General features: G+C 49.5%; 2 protein-coding genes across 10 annotated transcripts in view; one reads left to right on the top strand and one right to left on the bottom strand.

The window, feature by feature from the left end:
- The window catches only part of FBXO34 (F-box protein 34), a 37,585-nt gene extending 33,626 nt beyond the window's left edge, over nt 1–3,959 (top strand). For all 9 annotated transcript variants that reach the window (XM_080593803.1, XM_080593804.1, XM_080593802.1 and 6 more), the window contains one exon: nt 1,211–3,959. In XM_080593803.1, the coding sequence (XP_080449929.1) occupies nt 1,211–3,368 (2,158 nt within the window). In that variant the 3' untranslated portion in view covers nt 3,369–3,959. The remainder of the gene's footprint in view (nt 1–1,210) is intronic.
- A 2,782-nt stretch (nt 3,960–6,741) lies between these two features.
- Nucleotides 6,742–26,216, bottom strand: ATG14 (autophagy related 14). Its single transcript, XM_080593811.1, has 10 exons — nt 25,938–26,216; nt 20,369–20,431; nt 20,192–20,234; nt 19,703–19,784; nt 14,947–15,184; nt 14,309–14,538; nt 13,843–13,964; nt 12,641–12,727; nt 12,439–12,524; nt 6,742–9,838 (listed from the first exon to the last, which is right to left on the bottom strand). The coding sequence occupies exons 1-10, from the start codon at nt 26,213–26,215 to the stop codon at nt 9,532–9,534; spliced, it is 1,536 nt and encodes a 511-aa protein (XP_080449937.1). The 5' UTR covers nt 26,216; the 3' UTR covers nt 6,742–9,531.
- Nucleotides 26,217–26,435: the final 219 nt, after the last annotated feature.

Genomic DNA, 26,435 nt, shown 5'->3' with positions numbered 1-26,435 from the left:
AGGGAGACCAACCAGCACTTACTGAGTGCCTGCGCTGGCTGATACACGGGGCAGCTCTGCGTGGAAGCCTTTAATTAAGTTGGTTTTAGATGAGAAACGACCAAAAAAACCACGTTTTGGTGGTAGCTGCGAGGGGAAATGTGTTCAGTGCCCGGCTGTGTCCGTACCAGCTCCCGGTGAACGCGGCGTTGAACTCGGTGTCGTTAACCTACCCGTCACGGATCAGCCCCGTTTCCAAAAGGGCTCCTTTTAATGTAACAATTCCCAGATTGCCATAGAAACCTAACCTATAGTTAGTTCTGTGATACGCTTACACGGTGGCTCTGGGGGAAGAGCCTGAAGCCTCCTGACGATTGGATTCTACGCGGCGGTGCCCTGGGCTCCTGCGGTTTTTTTGAGCTTTGCGTTGGAGATGAAGGCGGAGGTGTGGCAGAAGGGAGGAACGGAGAGCCGGGGACTGTCACACGAGTGGTACTGCCCTAATGCCAGCAGCCTCTGGGCGTCTCCTGCACAGCTCGTAGGTTCCTGACCGTAAAGGTGCTCGCTTGAAAGGGGTTCTCTCCAGCCGTGCCTGAGGCTCCTGTCACTTTTCTGGAGCAGGCGTCTTACGAGTAGCGCAGGAACCCTGATGGGAGAGCACACCGCGTCTGCCCTTCCCGATGGACCAAAGGAACTGGTATTAGGTGGTGGTAGGAATGTGGATATCTGCCGGGCTCTGTTGGTCAATATAATTGCGCTTGCTAATTTCCCTTTCCAGCTTTAACTGCGCTTTATCTTCTGAGAAGCCTGTGCAGTGGCAGCTAAGGTCAGGACAAGCCCTTCGACCCGCAGGTGCCTTACAACTGGACCCAGAGATGAATGGACGGGAGGATTGCTCTAACTCTGTACTGAACCCCTAGCTATGTTTGCGCACCCACCGTAAGTTAAGCATTAGGATTTCTCCTTGGAGCTCCCCGGAAACAAATTTCTCAAGTGGGAAGATCTCTGCTACCCTTAAGATTGTAATCCCGTTGCGAGACGTGAGTAGAAGTTCTCCGAGGGTGAACATGGCAGCCCGGCCGCTGCCGTTCCTTTTTCATGTGGTTTCTTTTGAGGTGTGGGCTGCTTGATGTAGAGCAGGAGACATGCTGGTGCCTACTCCGGGCCTTCTTCTCTAATTCCAGGCAGGCGTATTTTGCAACTATAATTTCTTCCCTTTCTGTTTTTCTAGGGTTTCTGGTATGCACTTAAAGCCATATCTCAAGTTACAGAAGAAAGAGCGATCTCCAGAAATAAGCCAGGATTCCCTGAGAGGCCCACCTGCGAGCCATCAGAGAGCAGCACAAGAAGAAAAACACAGCAACAACTGCACCAAACGGAGCGTTTTCCCCAAACCCTCCCTCGTGGCTCCATCTCGAAAGCTTCTGGGAATTTTTTATCCAAATAATATGTGCAATATGAGTGGGAAATGCCCAGCGGATGGTCCGAGCGCCAGGGAGAAGAAGAACGCCCTGTCTGCGACCATCCACCAGGGGGAAGAAGGGGAAGGGCCTCTGGATGTCTGGGCTGTGGTGAAGCCTGGCAACACGAAGGAGAAGATCGCCTTCTTCGCAGCCCAGCAGTGCAGCGGCAACAACCGCCTGGGCTCCATGAAAATCAAGAGCACGTGGGATATCGACGGGAGGACGGCCAAGCGAAGGAAAAAATCGGTGGATCTTAAAAAAGCCAAGATCCAGCTGGAACGCGTGAGGGAGGCGAACGCCCGGTGCGCTCAGCCGGAGCCGTTCGCCTGTGGCATCGAGCACTGCTCCGTGCACTACGCCAACGACAACGGCGAGGGCGTCTTCCCGGGCCGCTCGCTGTCCGTGATAGAGATGGTCGCCTTCCTGGAGCAACGCGCGAGCGCTCTGCTGGTGGACTGCGCGAAAACTTGCGCCCCGGCTCCCGCCGCGAGGCCGAGCGCTCAGCCCAAGGGAGCGCTCCCCAGCTCGGACCCTTTCCCCGCCGCCGGGGCGTGCGAGGTACACGAGAGGGGAACTTGTGGCGAGCAGCAGGGCGAGCCGGTGCGTGTGCTGGACATGGTGGCCAGGCTGGAGTCGGAGTGCCTGCGGCGCCAGAGCGAGCGGGAGGCCGGCGGCCTGTCCCGCAACAACAGCTTCCGCAGGAACGTGGGGCGGGTGCTCCTGGCCAGCGGCACGCAGCCCGGCGGCGAGGCGGGCAGAGCCTCCTCCTCGGCCGCCCTGGGCCAGGGCGAGGGGCTGGGGGGCGCGGGGGCGGCCGAGGCTGGGTGCGGAGGTCGGTGCGAGGCCGCGGAGCCGTGGGACGGCGCCGCCTGCGCTCGGCAGCCGTTCCCTGCCGCGCTGGAGGCTCGCGTGGGGAGCGCGGGCTCGGGACTCGCTCAGGCGGTGTTGGCGATGACGGCGGGCAGGAGCGACGCCGACAGGCGGGGGGAGCCTCCCCGGCCTCTGCCGGCCGCCGCCAGGGCGCCTGCGGATGCCTTGCAGAGCAAGAGCGCGAGTGCCGAATGTACGTCGAAGGAGGCTGTGATTCTTCCAAAGCAGAGCCCGCATCCCGCCAGGAAGGAGTCCCTGTGCATCAGCATATCGGTCACCAAGACCGAGAAGGGGTGCAGGAAGGAGAAGCTCTCTCGCCCCGGCTCCGGTGAAGATCCGCTCCCGGGGAGGTTGTTTTTCCTCCAGGCCGGCCAGCCTGCCGCTCACGAGCAACAGCCGCTGCGGGAAGGCGCCCAAGAAAAGCCAGAAGTAGCCCAAAACGAGGGCGAGGATGCTTCAGGGTCTGACAGATCGTGCGTCAGGAACGGCGCCTCTCCAGAGCCGCCTGCCCTCTCTGGTCCCCCCCCAGAAGGTGCTTTGCAAGCACTCGACGCCTCCTGCCTGAAGAGGCAGGTCTCGCATGACTTTTTGGAGACCAGGTTTAAGATCCAGCAGCTTCTGGAGCCCCAGCAGTACATGGCCTTCCTGCCGCACCACATCATAGTGAAGATCTTTGGGTTGCTCCCCACCCGGAGCCTGGTCGCCCTCAAATGTACTTGCTACTACTTCAAATTCATCATCGAGTACTACAACATTCGGCCGGCGGACTCGCGCTGGGTCCGCGACCCCCGCTACAGAGAAGACCCTTGCAAGCAGTGCAAGAAGAAATATGTCAAAGGGGACGTGTCCTTGTGCCGCTGGCACCCCAAACCATACTGTCAAGCTTTACCTTACGGGCCCGGGTACTGGATGTGCTGCCACAGGTCTCAGAAGGGCATCCCGGGCTGTAAGCTGGGTCTTCACGACAATCATTGGGTTCCTGCCTGCCACAGCTTTAACCGGGCTCTCCACAAGAAGACCAGAGGCGCCGGAGCCGAAGGGGAAGAGGAATATTAGTGCACATACACTTTCCTGTGAGATTGTTTGGGGTAGGAGGAGATTCTCATGCCTTGTGCTGTTTACAGTGTATATAATTGTCGTGTTTTTCACAGGGCTATGAAACTGCACATCCTTAAACACAAGAGCCTTTACCTTTTAGATGAAAGATAGCTTTTAGTCCATCTATGTAAATAACACTATAAAAACTAATTGTACATACAGAGTCTACAGCTGGCTGAACAACGTACTCACTACAATGCAGCTACGATAGTGTTGCGGCTATAGTTGTGTGTGTTTTTAAGTGTCTCGTTTCGAAATCTGTATATCCTGTATAATATATGAATGTTTCTGAGAGGAAACTCTAAATAGGTAAAGGCCACCTTGTTTAAAGAACCTTCAAACAATTTAACTGGACAACCTTAAAAATTAGCCTAGAGCAGATCCATTATAGTAGCCTTGGCAGTGAATAAAAAGAGAGGAATATTATTGTATAGTCAGAATATAAAAAGTTCTTGATACCTTACCATGTTGTCTTTTTTTTTTGGTTTTCTTTTTTTTTTTGATTTTTTTTTTTTACTTAAATAAAACGTGCATTCTAGATCTGCCTTACCTGACTTTGTCTTGTGAAGCTTCTACGCCCAAAATAAAAATCCTGTAAAACACGAGGCAGACGCCCGGTGCTGTGAGGTAGTTCAGGCCTGCAGTGTGCTTCCTGGAGAAAAATAACCCTCTGTAAAACCAGCCACCTACATTACCTGAAGAACTCCTTGCTCTAACGTTCAGCTTCCACGTTTTTCCTCTCTCTGCTGTTAGCTTCTCCCTTTGGAGTCCCATTTCTCTGCCCTGGCACGCACTTCCCTGAGGTGGCGGCATCCTCAGCGTGAGGATGGAGCCTGGGGCCGGGGGGGCCGAAGGTGAATTACTGGGGCTTGCTGGAAGTTTGCTGCCCTCCGCCTTTTTCCTTTGCGCAAGGAATCCTCGCAGCGCTTGGCCCAGCTCGGCTGCAGCCTCTGGCTTCTTGCTTCTGGCGCCGCAGTCAGCGCTTTCAGCAGACCGGGGAAGCTTTGGGGCAGAAGCGCCGGTGAGTGGTAATGCCGTGAGCTCCTGATGGGAGCTGAGCGCGCTGTCTCGGCGTATTTCCACGAACACCTTCCTCCCGCAGCACCGTGTGCCAGCAGCAGCCGCCTCATGCCCAGCTCACTGCGGTTTTGCAGAGGTGAGCGAAGAGGCGCGTGCCTTTGCGGCGAGTCCCTCCTCTCCCTGCACACGGGGCCGTGGCCGTTTCTCTGCCCTGTCTGAGCAAGGACGGGCTCCTGGAAGCGCTCACCACGACTGCAGCAACTCCTGCCGCAGCCCGGTGTTCCCTGACCTCGTGTGCGAGACCACAAGGTGCGACGGGTGAGGAGCGCTGGCGCTGGGAGAAGTGCCCGTGTCCCCGCTTCACCTGTGCTTGCGGAGTGAATCAGCTTGTTTCAAGGGACCAGAGTTTTGTTTTTCAAGGAGTGTGCTTTTATTCTTGCCATTAGCAGTGCGTGGGGAAGAAAACTGAGCCCTTGCTGCCTGCAATGTGGTTTGGGTGAGCGCAGCGCGTTCAGGGCAGGTTACGAGGGATGCTGCTTCGCCTCCCCTCCCTGCTGTACCCACCGCCTGGCTCCCCTCCCCGGCGCCGCTCTCTGCAATGCAGCAGACGTTCTGACAACCGGCAGGAATGAAATCAGAAAGCTGGAAGGAGGGCGCGGCTGCCTCGCAAGCAGCCGGGAGAGGAAAAGCAGGATCCCCTGCTCGCTTGGGCCTTCGCTCCCTAACGGGGCGCAGGCTGCACCGGGACGAGCAGCAAAGCAACCTCCTGGAGGGAGCCGGATTGCCCAAAGCAGCAGGACCAAAGCCCTTCAGCTTCGTTTCCATTAAGGAAGGGGGGGGGAGAGGCAGCTTTCCTGCCCCCCACCCGAGACTCTGGAAAACTTGCGATAACCCGCGCGGCGCTGACAGCCGCAAGGAAAGTCCCCGCGAGGCTGAAATAGAAGCAGCAGAGGAAAATATTTTGTAACTAGATAAGGGGCGAGTGAGGTCATTTTTTTTGGAACGGGGGTGTGAGATTCTGGTCACCTTCGCTGACCAAGGCTGCCAGAGGGGAAAACGGAGCATGAAATAGTGGCACCGGGAGCTTTTTGTCCCTCATGGTTCAAGGCGGAGGACAATTTGCTGTCCTCCCCGCCCTGCCCCCAGGCTGGTTGAGTAACGTGGGCTGTTTTATACATCATTGGGTATGTTATTTGCTGAACGATCCCTGCTGCACAGCATTATGAGTAAAAAATTGCTCCGCAGAACAAACTTTAGCATCTAGCAGTGGTCTGTACTGAAGGCGCCTTTGCTTTTTAAAAAAGTTCTTAAAAGCAGCAACATCAGGGGTAGGTTTCTGGTTCTTCAGAGGCCGTTCGGGGAGCAGCCGATGTGAGATGAGCACCTCCTCCCCCCAGAAGAGGTGATATTAAAAAATGTTCAGCGTTGGCTTTAGAGGACTCAGTAGATGTCGACTTCCCTGCCCGCAGCGCTTGGAGCCGGGGCTGGCTTTGGCTTTCCAGCTCTGCCTGTGAAGAAACGTCCGTAATGCCTCTGTCGTTCCCAAGTGGTCGTCAAACTCCGGGGGACTCCGAGCACCAGCAAACTGCCCCCGGCTGAGGGCTGTGGCTGAGCTCATCCTGCCTCTTTCTGCACCTTTTCCCCTTTCCTTGCTGCGTCTCTGCTCCCCGGAGCAGGGCTCTTCGGTGCCCACCAGCTCCCCGTCACCGCTCAGCTGAGCGATTTGTGGACTCACAGGTATCCGTCCTCCCTGGAGGGTTGCTGGCCCCAAAACGGAGCAGGGCAGCTGCTTCGCCTCCCTCCTTCACCGTCAGGACAAGCGCCTGCCTTCGCACGCACACTCCCGGCCTTTCACAATGACCCCGTAGCCAGGACCGCGCTCCCTTGTGTGCAGCAATAACCTGATAACTAAAATAACAAGTAACTAAAATAACAACCAACCAAAATAACAAATAATTGAAATAACAAATTAACCCCCCACCCGCATTTGGCAACGTACAAAAAATTGGCACCCAACCCTGGAGTAGTCCAAAGCCCGGCCTACAGGCGATTTATCAGTCTACAAGTACAGAGGTGTACGTGTGCGCTTCGCAGGACTTCTCTGCCTGCCCCCCTGGAGATGCAGTTATTTTATGTAAGAGTATTTTTTTTTTATACTCACATTGCATATTTTACTGCTTTATGATGGCCCTGTAACAGGTCCAGTGCCCGGGAGGCGGTGAAGGCTGGAAATTGTTGTGTACTTCCCCAGCATGTTTAAAGACAAACCACACAGAAGTAACAATTATAAATACACAACTTAAAAAAAAAATACTGTTAAAGATTTATTGCAATAATACAATAAAATTTAGAAAAAAAAATTGTGTTTAGTTACATCTAGTTTGGAAGTTGCAGAGAGAGGCCCCGAGTTTCTGCAGGTGACGACCCAGCCCCGCACGTCCCATCCGAGACCCGCCGAAGGCACCCGATTTCAGCCGAGGGCTGGGCTCTGAATCAGGCTCTTCCTTGGCAGCTCGCGTGGGCCACGCCAGATCACTGCTCACGGACAAAAGTCACGGCCTGCACTGAAATTCCTGCACTCGTGCTACGCAAAGTGTTTTGTAAACTCTCAGCTGGCTGTCTCCAACTATCTCTAATTACAGACACTGCCTCCCTCCCTCGCCCCCCAAACAACCTGGAAAACTAATCCTGTCGATTGCACTCAAGGTTTGGACACACACACTTAATTCTTCCTTAGCTACACATGTGCAAAACACTTTAAAAAAAAAAAACAACAAAACCCACAATCTATTCTGTTACAAAAACATCTCTCGAAAGGAGCTATCTCGATGCATTTTTTACACCCTCACAGTGCCGTTGTGCACTTCCAGAGTAGGACATGGTTGGAAATAAATTATTTGGAAAACACGATGGGTACGAAGTATATGGCTTAAAAGGTTCTCGTGGTGCTGTTTTTATTTTCCCCTAAATAAGTCAAGGACAGCATACAAAGCTGAATCAGGGCCTGGCCTTTAGGGTTCCACGTAGCACAAAGGTAGCAATGAAACAGCGACTGAAATGTGTATTAAAAAAAAAAAAAAGAAAAAAAGGAGGGAAGATCTCTCTATGGTGGGGTCCAGTGCAAAATAAATGAGGATCCAAAACGGGTTGTGCAATGCTAAGAGCCCAACACACAGTACTGCTATGTGCTGGCTGCTCAGAGCTGCGACGGGTCCGGTCGCTGCGACTGTTTAATAAAGTGCTGTCAGCTGGGCAGTGACCGAAGCCTCCTCCCCCTGCCCCTGTCCTGGGCACGGTCCCAGTTCAGACCGCAGTAGCCAACGGGGTCTCGGCTGATTTCTTACCTGTTTCCCGACGCGACCCTACCTTGGGCTCAGACCAACCAAATGGCAGCACCGAGGGGGCCCTCGCCTACCGACACGCACGCTGTCAGTGCGCAGCTCAGGGTCTTTGGTTTAAAAAACCCAACAAACAGCTACCACCAGGAAAAAAAACACCACCAACGGATCCCCACTGCCAAAGAGAAAGAGCTGCTGGACGAGGGACAGGGCGGGGAGGCACAGTACTGAGGTGGTGTCCCTGCTGCGGAGCTCGCCGGGGCACAGGGGCGTTAGCACTGGTGCTGCTCTTCCACCCGCTCCTCCGTGGAGCCAGGTGGCAGTGGTGGCTGGCCTGGGGAGGACCCACGGCGTCCCAAAACTGTCCCAAAACGCCCCAAAAAACTCCACATGCTCGACAGAGAACGGGATGGCCGGGTGAGGCGGTCTGCAGCTGGGGTTTCCACCGCGCATGAGGACGCTGCCTCGGATGTGCCAGCACGCCAGGCATGTGGCTTGTGCGTCAGCCACGCCAGCAGCTGCATCGCCACGGGGGAGCGGCAGGGAAGACCGGCTGAAATCTTCCATCTCGGAGGGGTGGGAGGATGCTTCTACACGAGTTTGCCCCGCGGAGAAGTAAAACGTCCCAGCTCTATAAAATGTAAACCGTAAATCGGAAGCCTCGCCGAGCAGAGCCATCTTTAAGTCATACATACCGCGAGGCAGAGGAAGCGGGGAGCACTTGTTAGCGAACGCATCTGTCAGTATCACGCCTCCTGTGGTTTTACAAGCAGGCCAGCTGCGCTGTGAGCGTTTCTGCAGTGAAATGGAATCAACTTCTTGGCATTCAGTAAACAGGGAAGGAGCAAACCCCAGCAGAAACATAAAATACAACAGGGTTCACAACGCATGTAGTGTGGAGAACGCGTGACTTCATGAAATGAGGTTTTTCTACTATTAAAAAGTGGCAACATGGTGTAACTGATGGATATTATTGCAAACCTGTATCGGCGTCAACGTGGGTCTAGCTTAGAGAATGTCCAGTGTTTCTTTGGTGTATGATACCAGGAGTAAAGAGCCTGTGTGCTTTGGGCAGCACAACGCGAAACTTTCAGACTGCCTACCAGTGGAAACAGCATGAAACGAGCCAGTTTTCTATGGCGAAACTGGACAAAGATCCACAACCAAACCTAAAGTAAGAGCAATTTGTTGTGTGAATTCCTGCCCATGCTGATTCTTTGTATTAAAAATATGGCAACGGAGATTAGAAAACATGTTAAAAATGCATAATTTTCATGTCCTGAATGAAAAAAAATTTAGAAATACGCATTTCTGCATTATGCAAGACAGATTTAAAACACGCAAACATAAACCCTGTAAGGAGTTAAGAAAACGTGAACTGCATTTGCACCACTGTCCTGACTGAACACTGAGCAGCCTTCCCTCTGTGCTCATTCGGATCCAAACACTCCAAAATCCGTTTCTTCTTTAGCAAGTAGAGCTGGAGCCTGCTGGGTCCTCCTTCCTTGACACTCAACAATGCAGACGGAACCGAGACACGAAGTGCCCTCACAGAACCCGTCGGAAGGATGGGGCGAGCCAATTTACAAAAGGGTACCATCACAGTCATCGTGGGTAAATAAAAAGGTTCTGCGGGTTTACAAAATGTAAAGTCTGACCTTTTCTTTGTTCCAGGCACTACTTAACTGAATATGTAAGGTTTACTACAGCATTGTTGGGGAGGGATTCCTTCCTCACACCCTACGATCCTTTTCCCGTGCTCGTTAGCGATGTCCAGTGTACGCCTTAAACCACGAGGTCACTGAGGCAGCAGCAGAAGAGATCATGCCGCCAGCGCTGCTGCTGGCGATGGGCTGAGACGCCTGCGTGCTCTGGCTCTGCAGCATCTCCACCTGCTGGGAGGGGATGTCGCAGAACCTGGGGCTCGGCAGATTCTCCCAGTCTGTCCCCAGGTCCGTCTCTTCGTCGCTGACGTGCTCGTCTCCGCTCTCATCCGTCTCGCCGGCGGCGCTGGGGTCCACAAACTCCATGGAGTCTTCGAGATCAGCGCTGATTTCGAAAGGCCCAGACCTGTGAACATGGACACAACGCTGTCAGCCCTGTGGTACCGTGCAGGAGGGGGACTGTCACTGCACCGGTGCGAGTCCCAGGCGTGCCAAAGCAGCCTGCTCTGTCATGGGTACGGTACGGAATTCAAACACCTCTGTCTTTATCAGAGACAAAGAGAAAAAATTGGCAAAAAGAGAAAAAACTGGCAAACTGGCAAAGAGAAACTCGGTGGCTACAGAGAGAACTGCGCTATGACCATGGTGAAAGGACGGCGGTCAGCCAAGGGAGCGATCGCTGGGTTCCAGTCCATGGAGCAGGGACGGCGGAAGAGCTCTTTTACCTTGGCAGTGGACGGTGAAGCGCACACGCAAAAGAAAAAGCTATCGATAACAACTCACAGCTCCGCTGGTGGGAATCTCGGCTTGACGTGGAGCAGCTTTTATTTTTAGCGCTAGCTCCGGCCGGGCCAGCTCTGCCAGCCAGGGGCAGGGTGTAGGTCACAGCCCGCAGCACACAGCTGGCACAGCTCGCTAACACACTTCCCGCAGCAGCGCTTCGCCCCCAGCAAGATCTCGAGATCTTTTTTTACAGGGAGAGCAGTCAAACGCTGGCACCGGCTGCCCAGAGGGGTTGTGGAGTCTCCGTCGTCGGAGATATTCAGAACCCCGCTGGACACGGTCCTGAGCAACTTGCTCCGCCTGACCCTGCCTCGAGTGGGGCTTTGGATAAGATCTCCAGAGGTCCTGGCCAAACTCATCTCTTCTGTCACTGACTCCAAGTTCCCTGCTGCCACTGCCTGGCTGGAGAGGCAACTGCATCCTGCCCAGGCCCTCAGCCTTGCGCCAGAGGACAGGGAGACCAAATCCAAAAGATCTTTACTAAGCATCCGCTGACAGTTTCAGAGGCCTGTGAGCAGCCCCCAGAGAAAGCAAGGGGTTCACGGAGGCAGTGAAAAGCCGAGTCCCCAAGGCAAGCAGGTCCCTGTCAAACAAATTTCAGTCCAGAGCACAAAGCTTACAGATTCTCAGCGTAACACGAGCTAGAAGTTAACGTGGGTAACGGGGTTTCTCCACTGTGGTTCTCCAAGCTTATGGGGAAGCCTGATGCAGCAATTTAGCACAGAAAATTTGAATCCAAACAATCAAAGCTTGATAAAATTATATGTATTATATGTATATGTATTAAATTAATGGTAGTTCATAGAGGCTATCAGGCAACTCTAGGCCTAGAAGTCTGAAGGAAAATAAAACCAGCTGATTGCTGCAAACTTCGCAGACAGCTGAGAAACGAAAGGTAAACACTCGCTCCTCTTTCATCACACAGAAAGGAAGGAGAGCGCTGCCCTATGGCACAGCGGTTTGGTTAATAAGGCAACATAGGAAGACAGTCATCAGGTTTAGGGCCAGAAGGGTGCATTAGATCATCTCGTGTGACCCCCTCTCTAGGAAAGGTCAAGGCATTCCACCATTCCCCCTGTCCTGAGCCACAGCCCTCTCTCAATCTCCTCTCTAGAGAGATGAAAGCGTTTTATACGGACTAAGCTGTTCCCCTCAGTGCTGGCTAGCTTCTGCACTGATGTTCCCACTTTCCTGTAACCTCTCCTTTTACCATGCGGACCCAACTGATGCGAAGTGAGACCCATCTCTCTGCCCAGGCCTTTTACTTCCCATCGTAAGGAACCATCAGGTTCAGTTTTCTGTCCGCTGTGGCACTTATCCTTTACAGCAGCTGCTTTCCAGGACACAGTGCTTCACTCTCTGGGTGTTTCCTGCCCTCTCCTTGTTTTCAGACAAGCAGCAGCAAGCACATCATTTTTTCCAAACTGAGCTAAGTTGGCTCCCCACAGCTTTGGGCTGACTAAGTAGGGGTGTACTTGAACACAAGGTAAGTTTGTAGAGGCATGAATTCAGCTCCATATTGCAGGTTTTTAAATAAAACTAGTCCTGTACACTAGAACAAAGTGGAAAAGTAGATGTCAGAACATTCGTGTGTTTGAGGGGGAATAAAGCAGTAGAATAAACAAATATTTGCAGACTGTCTCGGGCACAAGCGACTGGATTATCCCAAGAGGAAATCAATGTTGACTTTCTTACACTTAAGTTGTAAAAATAAAGGAAGAGTACTGAGCCTGGCGTGCGCAGCCTACAGGAACTGATGTTCTTTTCATCACATGCTAAGTTAACAGGCAAGTTGTCTTTAATCTTAACGTACATAGAAATTATTACTATTTGAGCGTGGACTTTGGCCTAGGGTGCTCATTGACTGAAAGTATTTCGGGAAAGCCTGGGATGCGTGCTGCTGTCCTCCGGAGGGAAGGAATTCCTGCTTTTGAGCCCAGGAGAAACAAGCCCATGCAGTCAATCATAACGCCACCAGCTGAGCCTGCTCCATGCAGAACCACAGCATACAGATGTCTCTGAAATCTGATTTCCTCCTCAGAACCCCCTTTTTCTGCCTTTTCCTGCCTCCTCCTTATAACCAGCCTGATGTGCTGAGGACTCACCCATAGATACAGCAGAATAGAAGCAGAAAAAAATATATTTCCCTCATGAACAACAATGCAAACGCGTAACTCCAAAAGGGATTCACTTACAGGTGTGTTCGCAAACTGCTTTTCTTACCTGCCCAAGTTCTCAGTGTCTGGGCTCACCAGGTACATTAGGTTCCTGAGCGTATGCAGTGGGTGCAACAGATCTAAATTTACATGCTACCATGGAGAAGGTAAGAAAAAAAAAAAGACATGATCAGCTACTGGAGGAAACCTGCAGGTACAGTTAACATTTTAAAAGCTATTTAAAGAATCCATACATTCATTCCCCCTACCTGAGAGAAGCAAAGGTGAAGGATGTTGGCATTCAGCTTCTTCACTGCTCGCGTGAACCTGTGTTTGCTGAGATTCTCGCCGCAGAACTCGCTGTTGAAAGACCACACACACACGTATGCACAAAGCTACAGGCTGTGACAGGGCACCTCCTGGAGACATCAGCATTCTGTACCCCGGCTTCCTAACAGATCCTGGAGTAAGCATCTTTGCAGCGAGCACTTGTTTAAGCTGTACAACTAGCTACAGAGTGCTCAGGAGATCGCTTTTTCACCTCGTGAGACCTTTGGAATTTTATCAACGAGCACAGCTTGCCCTAATCTCACTGGTTTCAGCAGGACAGGTGATGTGAACCATACACAAACTCAAAGATCCACTGTGGCCAAGCCATTGTGGTTCTCCTTTTAAATCTTGCCTCATTTCCTGTTCCCAACCTTTTCTTCCTGCAATGACTGAGCAACCAAATAATAGCATAAAAAACTGCAGAGGCCCTACACAACGTTTGCGCCCTCACTTTGGCCACTGCTATTTTAAAAATTTATAAGAATCTCAGCAGCACAGCTGAGACCCCTGGAAGCTGAACCAAGCCCACAGCTTCCTCAGAATAACTTCTGTACGGATCCCACCTGCTCTGCGTAGACCTTAAGAACCTAACAGTGCTGTTCATCACAACTGGGGCTTATAGAAGCGCATGCTCCCAAACGTCTGAGAGCCAGCTACGTTCCCCATCAGCGTTTTAGCTCAAAGAGAATTACACTGCTCTCATGCCATATTATAAGGCCTCGTTCTACATCTCTTAATGCAGTGGAGCTATTCCGGATGACTAAGAGCTGCTGAATTGGGCTGGGAGTTTGTAAAGCACAGTAGGGTCTCATAAAATGAAAAGTGCTATTCATGCACTGTCATATTTCATTCCAGTATGAGGACGCTAAATAAATTGATTGGTAAGTTGTCATTCTGAACTGCGATGGTTGGTCTGTGCTCTCAGGACACAGAAAGAGAGGATGGGAGGGAGGATTAACTGTGGTCTAAATTCTAGACCTCCCTGTGAAATTAAATTGCACCAAAAAAAAAAGGGGGGGGGGGAGCCATCAGCTATTACCATAAAAGCTGTTCCAAATAATGACTTTGTTCAGAAAACCAAACTGAACTAAGATCGTTCAGAAGTGGTCACTGATCCGCCTTCTTAGAGGCTTGCATTTACTTGCCTGTTGCAGAGCTTCTTGGGAAGATTTACATCAAGTATGAGAGACAAAGTGTTAACAAGCTGGGTTGCATAGCACAATGCAGCACTGATGGTGTAAGCAGGGTTATTATGTTCCATATCTAAAAGAAATAAAAACATCGTGAAAGTCTCATTATAAACGAAGCCTCAGTGGGTGTGTTAATGTGTTACTGAAGTCTACTCTGGAAAATGTCATTTGTCAGTACTGAGAACTGCTCGAATCCGGCAATCATTTACAGTGAAATCTGTCAGAAGCCGGTAGAAAATAGTAATTCTTGGAATTCCTGTTAAATCGACAGCATGTGAACCATGTCAAAACTGTGAATAATTAACTTTATCTCTCTTTTACTCTGCACTGGGTCCCAACGAGCATTTCCTGCAGAAGAGGCTCTCAGTGGACTAATCCCTGTACTGGTGTTTCTTTAATTCTGCCCTGGCTCCTTACCTGGTCCTTGTGTAGTCTTCTTCTCTTCCACCCAGTTGTAATACGCTGAGTAATCTCCGTTATTCGGAAGGGTTATCCAAGGCCCTGTGATACTGATGCTGGTGTCCCCGTTGTGGTCATCACACACCCATCTCCCAGAGAGATACGTGGTTCTCCTGGCTTCTGCAAGCTTGCTCACAGTGCTAGAGGTCATAGCATTGTCGCTCTCAGAAGACACATCTGCAGGATCTCTGGAGCACGCAGAGAAGAACAGGGTGTTTTTAAAAGAAGTTCAAAAATACAATCGCCAACGTACTTGGCAGGCATTTAATCAGATTTCACTGAGAGCAAAACGCTTGTAGAAACACTCCTGCAGAACTCCTTATTCCCCAAACTGCTTTGTTCTGGGATTTTTAATGATCTTTTTTTAAGGTTAACAGTGGACACATACCTCAGATCTCTCAGTGGGGAGATGCTAACACCTCCACATTCTTCTACTCTGGACTTCTACCTTTAGGTCAGATGCTTCGCCTCTGGAAACCACCTCCTTCTCCCCACAGATGCCAAGGGAGCCAGAGTGTCTAGCTTAGACTTACATGACTCACCTCTGAGTGTTCAAAGCTAGGAAAAACGAGCCCAAAAGGACAAGCCTCCCGTACCTCATGCTTGTCTTCACTTCTTCGATGGGAAATATGACTGACGTTAGCTCCAGGATATGCGTCCGCCGAAGGTTTGCCAGATGTTCGTGCTGGGTTTTCAAGTCGTAGGTTTTCTTCTCGACCAAGTCTCCCAGTCTGCGGTTGTGCCTCTGGATCTTCTCCTTCTTCTCCTGATGCCGCTGAGCCCTGCGATAATGCTTCTGGTTCTCCTCTTTAATTCTCAGAAGCCCCTCTGCATCTGTGAAGACAGCAGCAGATGTTAGCCTTGGAAAATGAGCTGTGAGGTACTTGTAGTAAGCCCGAGAAAAGCTTGATTAATATTTATAGAAAACAAGATCTACAGCAGCTTAAAACAGAAAACCCTGCCTCACTATCAACGTTTTCCAGCTGCTAAGTGGTACAACTTCTTAATCTTTTCTGAATATCACAAAAGAGACTGAAATCGGAGTTAATCTTTCCCTATCTTTCACCCAGCTATTTTTGGATTTGGAGCAGAAAAGCCAAGATTTCACAGTTTAATTAAACTTCTGGGGTAATCACCCTGACAGAAATAGCTTGACTGTACATGCCTGCACGACGCTGGCCAAAAAGGCACGCATTGCTTGCAGCCAAAATCAAGTGCAGATAGCATCTCCATTCACAGTTTCTGGCACCACTGCTTCTATTAGCTTATGTTATCCGGGCTTTTGCTAACATACGTCCTCTTAAAGCACTTGGATCCCAGTGGCCCAGGCTTCTCCTTACCACAAGGGAAAACTCCCTTTCCAGTCACAAAATGGCAAATGTGGTTACGCTTACGAAATGCTGCAACCGCCTAAATTTCCTCCATGCATCAGGCACGCTAGGAGTTGGAAGAAAAATTCTTCAAGAGCATCTGCTGATTCTCCTATAAAATAATTCACTGCAGTAACGCTTCTGCAAACATATGGTGCTGCAGAGGGCGAGTTAACTGCCTCGGTCTTTCAAAAGCACAGGAAAATGTCTCCAAATGCACATTTAAAAACTGTAATGTACCCTAGTTTGAATAAGAGCCCCCATATACTAGTCGCTCCATTTCAGTTTTTATGGCTGAAGAGAAACAGCATTAGTCATGCTCTCTTAGAGCACAGCAGACTACTCGCTTTCCTGTAATCAAGAAATGGGCTAACTGCCCCTTGCACAGAAGGCAGGCAGTAAGCCTGACATCATTTTTCTGATGTATTTTGATTGCGAGGCACAGTTGAGACCAGAGCTACAATATCAATGCTCTGTGGCATCTGCTACTCCAAGAAGCCACGTTACAGACTATTAAAACATCAGCTTTCCCAGAAGGGAAGCACAAAAACTGAAGTTACATACGAAGAATGGGACCCAAGACTGGTTCCCACCCCCTGGTATGTGCCCAGCCATGCTCGGTCAGCACGGGACATCCCTGCTCCTCCTGGTTTTCACCTGCAGAGTTGGAACTGCACAGAGCTCCGGCTGGTCCCTGGTCTGGAAACAGGGAGCCCAGGACTGCTGAAATAGCCATTATATATTATATATTGAAATTATATATTGAAATAGCCATTATATTACTATAACAGCTTATTATAACTAATAAGTTATTTCTAATAACTTAGTAGAAGTTACTTCTACTCATCTATCTGATCAGTGTTTGGTAGGAAAGATGATCTCATACATGGGAGATGTAAAGACCCAAATCAAAGCTGGTGAGAGTGGTTTCCCCAGGCAGGTAGGAACTAATAATCCTCAGGTCCATAAAATAAGGGACCCCCTGTTGGAGGAACTGCAGGAGAATTTTTCTCTCAACAGTACCAAGAATTTCTAAGTACCAGCTTGCAATTCAGTTTCTTTTAAGCACTCCTGTAATATCAACAGAAAATCAATTAATGCCTGCATTCATATTCCCAAGCTCTCCCTCTGCACAGAGAATACGAAACAAAGAAGGAATAAAACGTCTGTTTGTTCCATTTTCATTCATGTTCTACTTGCAAGGCTACTTTTTGCAGCGAGCGAGCTCCCTTATCTGCAGGGCCAACAGCAATTATCTGAGAGGCAGGGAGAACACTGCGAACACGTTTCCTCTTTAGCAGCCCCACTGCAGAAACAACTGTCCTTTTTTCAGCGCAGCAATTCCGCTTTATGACCCAGTTTACGAGGCAATTAAAAATTTGTCCTCAGAAGTATTTCAGGACACCATCACGCCCCACGCATTCCCATCGCCTGCTAAACGCACGCACAGGCACGCTGGTCTCTGCCCAACAGAGAGCCATGCCAGGCGTTCGCAAGATCACCTCCTTGAATTGTTCTCTGCAGGCAGAAGGTAAAAAACACACACATCTAAAACCTTATTTTAAGAAGCACCAATTCTCCAAGTACCCAGGAGAGCCAGCTGAAAGAGCAGGAGCCCAATGATCTAGAAATGTTTCCTATTTCAGTAAACCCATCTACACCACATCCGAGAGAAGAGAAAGGACCTGTTCACATTTTGTAACGTGGTCTCCTCCCTAAGAGTGAACCAGGTAGAGCTCCTGATGTACTGGCTACGTAGTAAAGCTGCGGATTAGAACTATTTAAGTATTAATACATTTCATAGAATAACGGAAGAGTGGACGAGCTCCACTCCCCAGCTGGTTCTAACATTCTGCCACCTTCAGAGCTGCATTTTGAGAAAAGGTGGTTAAATTCCTCACATTGACTTCCTCTTCTCCTTTCTTCACAGCCTAAAGAGAACAATTAGTTATTATCCCCTTCATAATAATCTTCTATCTACTGAAAAAACGCTCTTCTTCACCTTCCTTTTTTTTTTTTTAAACTAAGCCAAACAGCAATTTTCTTGGCCACTCCTTGTGTTTTATTCCTAACGTTCCCTTCTGGACTTTCTCCAGTTGATTTGTATCTTACCTAAATCGCTCAAACTGGGCTCCAGACTCCCACTGGGGCAACGCCACTGCTGAGCACAGCAGGATAAGCGCTTGCTTCTTAAATACAATGCCCGTGTTAGTACAACCCTGACTGAGGTCTGAACCTTTCTGGAGCAGCACTAGATTGTTATTTGGTATTTAGTTTGCAATTCCCCAGGTCCCGTCCTGTCAAATCTTGCCAGCATTCCCCACCACAGGTTTACGTGGTTCTCTTTCCTAAACAACGTGCACTTACCTTTGTTCCTTTCAGGTGATGCAGTCAATTTACCTGCACGATTTTGAATTTGATCCTGTTCTCCGCTGAGCTCGTATCGTCATCCACCTTAGGTTCCTCCATTCCACTTTCTATTCTACCATGCAAGGCATTATGGAAAATATTAAACAGGACTGGGCCAGGAACTGCTTCCTGCCGAGCTCCACCTGCCTCACCTCCTCTGCTGGAGGAGCATCACCATGCTCTGAATGTAGCCCTACTAGCCGTCTGTGTCAGCCTGGCAGCGATTACATCCAGCACTAATTTATTTGCTTGCTCGTGAGACATCTTGGGGTAGACAGAGCCCAAAAGCAAGGTATCTTGCACCTTCTGCTTCTTCCTCCACTACACCACTTGACCCACAGAGAAGGGGTTGATCTGACATGACCTATTCTTAACAAAAAGTGTTGACTGTTTTTAATTATCTTCTAGGTACCTTAGGTACCTACAAGGTGGTCAGAGGCTTGTAAGAGGACGGCAGTGTCATCGGTGTAAGGCTCCTGCAAACAGATGCTGTTTCCACTCTGTTCCCTGGGACATCCTCTCTCCCTGATGTGTTCTCAAGTGCTCCGCTGCTGGTTCCTTAAGTTCCCTGAGGTGAATCTGATAAGGCCCTACAGACACAATCAAAATAATATTTAACTGGCTGCTTTCTTTCCTTGGCCTGAAGTCCTCTCTCAATCTCAAATTTAATCTGGCTAAACACCTGATCGCATTTCCTTTGTTAGAAGATGAAGCAAAGAAAGCACTGAATATTTCAGCCTTCTCTGCAGTTACTCACTCTCTTTCCTCTTAACTAACTGGCCTGCTTGCCTACTCCTTCATCTTTTTATTATACATTTAAAACTGTGCTATCCACCCTCCCTACTAAATGAAAATCATTTTGCACCTCAGCATTTTTGATGTTATCACTACAAGCCTGCGCTATTCCTTTATAACTACTCTCAGTTACACGCCTGTGCTTTTTGTATGGCTTTTTGTATGGCTCCTCTTGAATCTCAAGTCATTAAAACGTTCCGGATTCAGTCAATACGCTTCTGCACATGCTTCCTATCTCTCCTTTACACATAGGTTGTAAGGACTGCTGCATATTCTTTTCTGAAAAATGACTCTACAAGTCTCCTGCGTGTAAAATATTCAATGAGTTTCAAAACCGAAGCTGCTGAATGTTAGCACCGCAGCAGCCTATGCCATATTTTGGTGATGGTCTTGCTCAAACAGGACTTTTAGGATTTCTAGACAGGTGTGGGTTAAAATTCAACGCTTAGATGAAATCCGTAACAGCTGCAGAGCTGTTTGCTCCTTTTTATCAAGAGGAAGCGATCAGAAACGCTACACTGAATAAAGCCATCTCTAGGGACAAAGCCAAATTCATAGGCTGCTAAGCATTTACTTTTTAAGCTGTTGCAGAATTATCTCCATCCAGCTGAATAATGTCTACTGTTTTCTAATTAAAATGCAAGCATAAAAAGGGTAAAGTCCACTCAGTGATTTGCCTCGGAAATTCCCTATTTTTAAAAACTAACATCTACTGCGATTGACTTTTCCCTCTTTAAGGCACAGTTTGACATGTTACAAAGGCACCGGCATTACTCACGTCTTGTCATTTCATCATTTTCTTTGCAAATGGTCTGTTTCAGCTGCTCGATCCTCATCTTGCAAGACATTATTTTCCATCTCTGCAAAAGAACATTCGGCAACCGTAGGGCACAAGCCATTTCCAACACACTGACTAATGATTAACAACAAAGCCAGCAGCTTTAGTGCAAAAGGAGCAGGATGTTCTGAACTGAATCAGTCCAATAAATAAATATTTCATATACCGTTTTGTGCACAGAAGAATGCCACAAAGAAACAGAATACTTAGTATAAAGTCAACTGGTACAGTAAGTTATTGAACAAATATCTAGTAAATTAAAAATATTGACGGTTTGGAGCGCTCTGCTTGCAGAGCCCGTTTTGCTTTTGCTTACAACAGGCTTTTTAGGAAAGCAACACAATGCCCTCAAGGTAAAATGTAACTTTAAACAATACAATCTAGCAATTCAGAGAGCTCAGAAATGATAGGATGCTTTGAATAACTCACCAGCTGATCAGTTATCTCTTTGCCTTCCATGGCCTTCAAAACACTAGAGGAAAAACATGAATGAAAGTTATTTGACTTATCTCGACTACATCTGTCTCCAGCAACAGTGTGTCAGAGACATTTTTTTTTAAAAAAAGAATTCTTAGAATTAATTTTCATTCAATGGCTACAACTTACTGTTTTTGGAATTCTCTCTGTTTGGTTTTAAGATGCATCAACCTTTCTTTCTTGTCTGAGAACCTGGAAGAGATTAAACGCTTTTATTGCTATTTTGCACAAAGGTATTTTAAGCCGTCTGAAACAGTAAAAAGGCTGAAGCTTGTGGGAGTCTCTAAACCTCAACTATCTGTCTTAATTTTTGTAAGCAATAGCTCAATATACGAAACTCTTGCTGAATTCTAGAGCACCTGTCTGCCAGGAATAGCAACAGAACCTCTAAGCTGAGGAAACACCCGCATGTTGTATTACCAAACTTGTAAGCATTACCCTTAACTACCTTCTATTTCTCTAAGATTTGTAGCTTAGAAACATCAATATTTTGTGTACAAAGAAAAACATACACTGCTTGAAAAGCCTTTAATCACCGGAGAAATTAACAGTAACACAGTGAGCATAAGATGGCATTAGATGGTATTAGTGGTACTACCCACTCTGGTACAGGGACGTGCAGGTTTTTACACGCTGTGCTTTGTATTTTCTCACTTCCCACCTGGAAGGGTCTCAGACTTTACTCAGTGATGGTTCCAGACAGGACAGTACTCTCTCAAGACTTTTACATGACAATCAAATCCTTCTTATATTATTATTAGCACCCATAAGCTGCATCTTCTTCTACTTGTTTCTACCGGGCGTGTATAGGTATCACAAGTGCCCGACCCAAATGCCTGCTTGAGGTCTGCCCCAGTGGATGTGTGAGGTGTGGGATCTGCCAAAAGGCGATCAGAAGGGAGTTTTTTAGGGTTCATCATCCTGCATTTCCATCCTCTGAATATGAACAGCCACGTCCTGCCCACCTCCATGTTCCACAGCACATTGAGAAACATTTTGAAAGCAAACAGTGTATGAACAACGCATATTGAGAGATTACAGCGAAGCACGAAGTGACAAAGGTAACAGCAAGAGAGACAGCCAAGGGATGTAGACAACCTAACAACAGCAAGTGTGTGCTGTGTTCTGCCATGTATGGCCTCCCAACTTTCCTTTGTGCTTGCCGTGCCACAGCACCATCCCGATCCACCCCTCAAATGGGTGTCTTGGGGTTAAATCCATGCAAGGAAAAAGAATTCAGTATATTTTTCTCTAGAACACGTAGAATTCACTATTTCATCCTAACAGTTTCACGTACAACCCACCAAGTCCTTTATTTCAGGGCTATCTAAGCTTTATTTAGAGAGAATCATAGAGTAAGCCAGCCTTGACAGGATGGCATCTGGGGCCTCTCTCTGCTCAACCCCGTGGATTTGATTCCCCACAAAACCAAAACGCTTCATTTCTTCCCTTGAAGAGCTGGAACCCGAAAGCTCAGAGACTGGCTTCGGTTTTACGAAGTGTGTAATCGCCCTGCCAGATGACAGCAGCGTTAAAACAACAACAAAACTTCCACCTGCTGCCTTCGCAGATGACCAAAACTCTCTGTTTTCCTTCCAAGACAGCTCAATCCCAAACGCAGGTGCTGCTCTAAAAGCCAGAGGCCACGCGTGCGCCTGAGGAATGCGGTGCAACCGGAGCCCGGCTGCTCAGCATCCGTCCGTCCCGCGTGTCATCCGTCTGTCCCGCGTGTCCTCACCCACCAGTCATCGTGGAAATTGCACAAGCACGCTGCACCGACTCGTGTTTACGACGCCGTAACGCACACCTCCTGCACCTCCGACCTCGGGCGCAACCAGAACTAACTCGGCCACACCACGCAGCTGCACTCGGAAATTCGGCGATTCTTCTTTTCAAAGCTGGGTTAATTAACGGGCACGGAGGCTGATTTCCCAAATCGTGTCCGGCACACTAGTGGAAAGTTGGTCTGTCAAGAGTCTGGGACTAAATTAAGTTCTCGCTGGTGAGGGAAGACAGAAATGTTTGTGAAAGCCTGCAAGAATTACAGCTCACCACGCTCTTCAGCAACTGTGTCAAACAGCTCCTACCAACTCCTTTAGCAGGTCTCCCCTAAGCAGACGTTTCCATTTCCTTACATAGCCCCTTTTTTATTTGCATTGCATCACATAACTCATTTTTCTCTGTATATCCACAGCCCTTCAATCTGGCAAAGAAACAAAGCTCTGAACGGACTCTTACAGAAACTCCCATGATGAAATGTAAACCGAGAGAAGGGGAGAAACCTGCATCTAAAATTATCCATCAGATGCTTCTTTTTCCTCCAGGCTGGATTAACCTGAGATTTCCTGCGGTTACCTGGCTTATTTCCACATGTACAGAGTCAGAGGGGAAAAGAAAAGAGAACGAAGGACTCCCTAATCTATAGGAATTGATTAATGCTGCAGGAGCTGAGGACAGCAACAGGTACATCCACTGCTGGGCCCATTCGCTAGGAGAAAACTCCGCTGTCTCAAAAAGCCACTACTCCTAATCACAAACCACAACTCGGAGAAAGCACACGGGCTGAGATGGCACAACTGTATCGTCTTCAGCTTTTGTTACCTGCAAACACACAAAGCGAAGCAATTCAGTGCTTTGGGAACGCACTGGGAAAATGTGATCTGAGGCTTTATGTCTGTGACAGGCTGGAGTAAACTCCTGGGAGGAAGAAGAGTGTCCTGAAATGTACAAGACGCTTTGAACAACACGTTACTAATGAAAAGAAGAAGGTCGGTGATCATTTTACCGCAGGACTTCCGCACTACTCATCTTTAATTGTAGCTGTGTTTCGCTAATTAATCCTAACAGCTCCTCAGTCTGCCCCCGTCACAGGTGCAGGGTGTGATTTTTGTTAGACGTGAACGGTCCTCCTGTAGCTTTTATAGCGACTAGCACATAAAATAGTTCCATGAAAAGAAATCTGAAACAATTCTTGCTGTTAAAACTTCAAAATATTTATTGTCTTATGAAGAAAAACCCCGAGAAAAGAGTAGAACATCACTGGATACAACGGGTAACCCCCTTTGACCTCTCACAGGAGAGGTACCAACGTTTTCCTCCAGCCTGTAACACTTCCAAAAGACAACTGGGAGGCGGGGGTGTCCCCGCGCACCCCACGGCTCAATTTCTCACACCGCTCGCTCAGCAAAGCCCTTGTCATGACCCTGCCGGCCTCCTCCAGGCCCGACTGTAACACTGATCTAAAATTAACCCAGGTACTACTAGAAGGCGCAAAGTAACCGACTAAACACCGCCGCCAGTAAACACAACCTGAACTCCAGCCAGCTCTCTGCACCTGTCCCTGCACGACCGCGCCACGGCGCACGGCCGCGGTTTAAAAGGTTGCTCCCTCCCTCGCCATGCTCACACCGCAAGAAATTCACGGAAACCCCTCGCTGCTCACGGAGAGGAAACAACGAAAACTGCCCTCTGAGGTGCCGGGCTATTTCTTTCTCACTTTCCTATTAGTCACTAGAAGGATTAATCATACAATGCAGATAAAACACTTCAAGCACGCTTTCAAACTATCAGTGATTCTGTTATCTTTGGAAAAAAAAAAACAAGAAATGCAAGCTTTCCGAAGCTCTGTCCCTACGCTGAACTTTTCCTGCTGCAATCGATCACGCTGATGCTGTTCTCGTGTTGTTAGTCCATGACTTCAGGAACACGAAGTTGCTGTAGGAGGGTTTCGAGCAGCAGGAGATGCAAAGCTCAGGGAAACGCAGCGTCCGGGGGGGCTGCCCCAACAGAGGCTGGAGAACAGAAGAGAGGATTACCCAGACAGCAAGCCCAAGGTCCCGACCAAGGGGAAAAAAGGGAGGAGAAAAACAAAGGGGACTTTTCCTACAATCAAGAAACGCAGCTTAATCATTCAGAACGTTTTCTATCCAGAGATGATCGGGACAGTTAATGCATCTCGGGAGGATGCAGTGACAGCAGTCACTGATATGAGGAAGATATGAGGAACGTAAGAGATTTTTTTTAAACAAGCTGTTGCCTCCGGCGCTTTGGCTAGGACTGCTTCTTTATGGTTTCACTTTTCCAGCGCGTAGAGAAACTTCTTGAGCCTTGGTTAATACAGGATGACAGGGGCTCCGCTACAACGGATGCTGCGGTTGGATTTCTGTAATGAAGCCTGACGGTTACCCAGAATCTTCAGGCTGCAGAAAGGGCAGGAAAAAATACTTGGCTTATGTTCCTAATTCCAAACCCAATTTTTTCATGGAAACTGCAGATAACCCTGAGCAGTCACACACACACACAGGTTTTTCATCTATTTTAGGGCTAAAATACAGTTTGTGGTTCCACGACCCGGCCTCTCAGGCAAAAGAAGAAAACCCATCAAAGTGGCAGACTCAGGCCTCAATTTTGCAGGCTGATTCATGCTGCCTGCCACCTTGTGCCCACTCCCATCTACTTTTATGAAACTTGGCACGGGTTAAGGGTCCACTCCTCCAGATACAGATCCAGACGTGAGCTGGCTTTCCATACCTGGGTTATGCTTGAGAAGGTCAATTTGCTTAAATGTAAGACAAGCACATCATTGTCCAGTCATGCATTCTGTTGCGCAACCACCGACGGAAAGAGTTTATGGCAGGAAAACACCGTCCTGCCATAAAAAACTGCCTAGATTTGTTGCAAAGAACCAAGGTAGGATGAAAGACACCACTGTTTCCCTGGTTATTCTTTTATTTGGCAGACAGACGCGAAGAGTGTTTGGTGCGAGGACCCTTCCACGCAACACACCGCTCGCTGCCTTCCCAAAATGGTTCAAGAAATCACTCTCAGCAGCTGTTAATGAAGCTACAAACCAAGGACCACAAACACAGCCAAAAACTAGGGCTATTCTTGAGACGGCACTAGGCAGACTTTTTAAGAATCTGGGATGGACATGCTGGAAATGACAGCTTGTCTCGCAGCCGAAAAGGAGCTACAGAGGGGAAATGTTCACCTGAACCGCATAGTGAGGCTGTCTTGTTGACCACCACCCCTTCAGCAGCCCTCCTGCCGAGCCAACTCCTTGCAAAAAGGGGCAGGAAGGGGTGTGATTAACTTAAGTGGAATATTTCTGGATTCTATAAAGGGCCCACGATTAGGACCATTTGTATGAACAGGAACGAAAAGAAGAGGTGCTGCTTTCTTGCATGCTTTCCTGATTTTGGTTAACAATTCAGGAAACTACTGTTTTAACCGCTGTTTTGATATACTTCTGAGAACAGAGACGTTATTTCCAGTGCCCCATTGTTTTTGCCCTTAACTGTCCGGAGCTGTCTCCGGTTTGCCGGTTACACCTGTACGGACATAACCAAGGGAAAGTCGGGGTACTGCACCACCCAAACTCTTTATAATCCTTATTACTTGACACACTTTATCCCTCACCAGGCGAGCACCGCTCACGAAGCCGGCGCAGCCCCCCAGGCTGCCCCCGGCCCCCTCACCCCCTCCCGGCTCAGGGGGACAAGGACCCCCCGAGCAAACCCCGGGACCCCGTTACCGGAGGGGCCACTCCCGGCACCCCCCGGGACTCCCGGGCGAGCCCCCACCGCCCCGAGGGGGCCTCCCCCGTCCCGAGGGGGGCGTGTGAGGAGCAGCCCCGCGGCCTCCCCCGTCAAGGCCGGCGGCGGGGCAGGCCCGAGGCCCCGTCCCGGCCCCCCGGTACCTCTCCGAGTCGCGGCCGTCGAAGAAGACGAAGTCGCCGCCCCGGACGCACTTGGCGCAGGTGAGGCGGCGGCGCGTAGTGTTGCAGAGCGGGCACCGCTCCACCGCCACGTACAGGCCCTCGGCGTCTTCCTCGGGACCCCGCAGCGCCGCCGGAGCGGCCCCAGGTCCTGCCCCGGCCCCGGCGCCCCCCTGCCCGCCGGGCTGCGGCCGGCAGCCGCTGGGAGCCGCCATGTTGGGCGCCCCGGTCACGTGGGGCCGTGTTGTGGCGCCGGGCATTGTGGGAAGAGGGCGCCGAGGGCCCGGCCCTCAGGGGTGGGGGGGTTCCCCTCAGCAAGGCGCCCACTGTTAAACTCTAACTAAATAAAATATAAGGCTGTTACGTGGGTGCTTCTCTCGGTCCAGGGGTGGTGGGGGGTATACAGCCAGGCCCGCTGCAGAGGGCTGGGGAAGGAAGGGGGGCAAGTGGTCTGAAAAAGGGGGAGTAAAGGGTGTAGGT

Source organism: Anser brachyrhynchus (genome assembly GCF_964034855.1).
Source record: "Anser brachyrhynchus genome assembly, chromosome: 5".
Taxonomy (NCBI): Eukaryota; Metazoa; Chordata; class Aves; order Anseriformes; family Anatidae; genus Anser; species Anser brachyrhynchus.
This window is presented reverse-complemented; position numbering and strand designations above follow the sequence as displayed.

Bases quoted from the DNA above. Each gene is read 5' to 3' on its own strand.
- ATG14 (XM_080593811.1), bottom strand. From the start codon at position 26,215: ATGCCCGGCGCCACAACACGGCCCCACGTGACCGGGGCGCCCAACATG. The intron at 15,185-19,702 runs GTGAGTAATGCC...CTGTCTTCACAG, and splicing joins AAATGATGAAATGACAAGAC to ATGCAGAGGGGCTTCTGAGA. The intron at 9,839-12,438 runs GTAAGAAAAGCA...CCATGTTCACAG, and splicing joins GACACTGAGAACTTGGGCAG to GTCTGGGCCTTTCGAAATCA.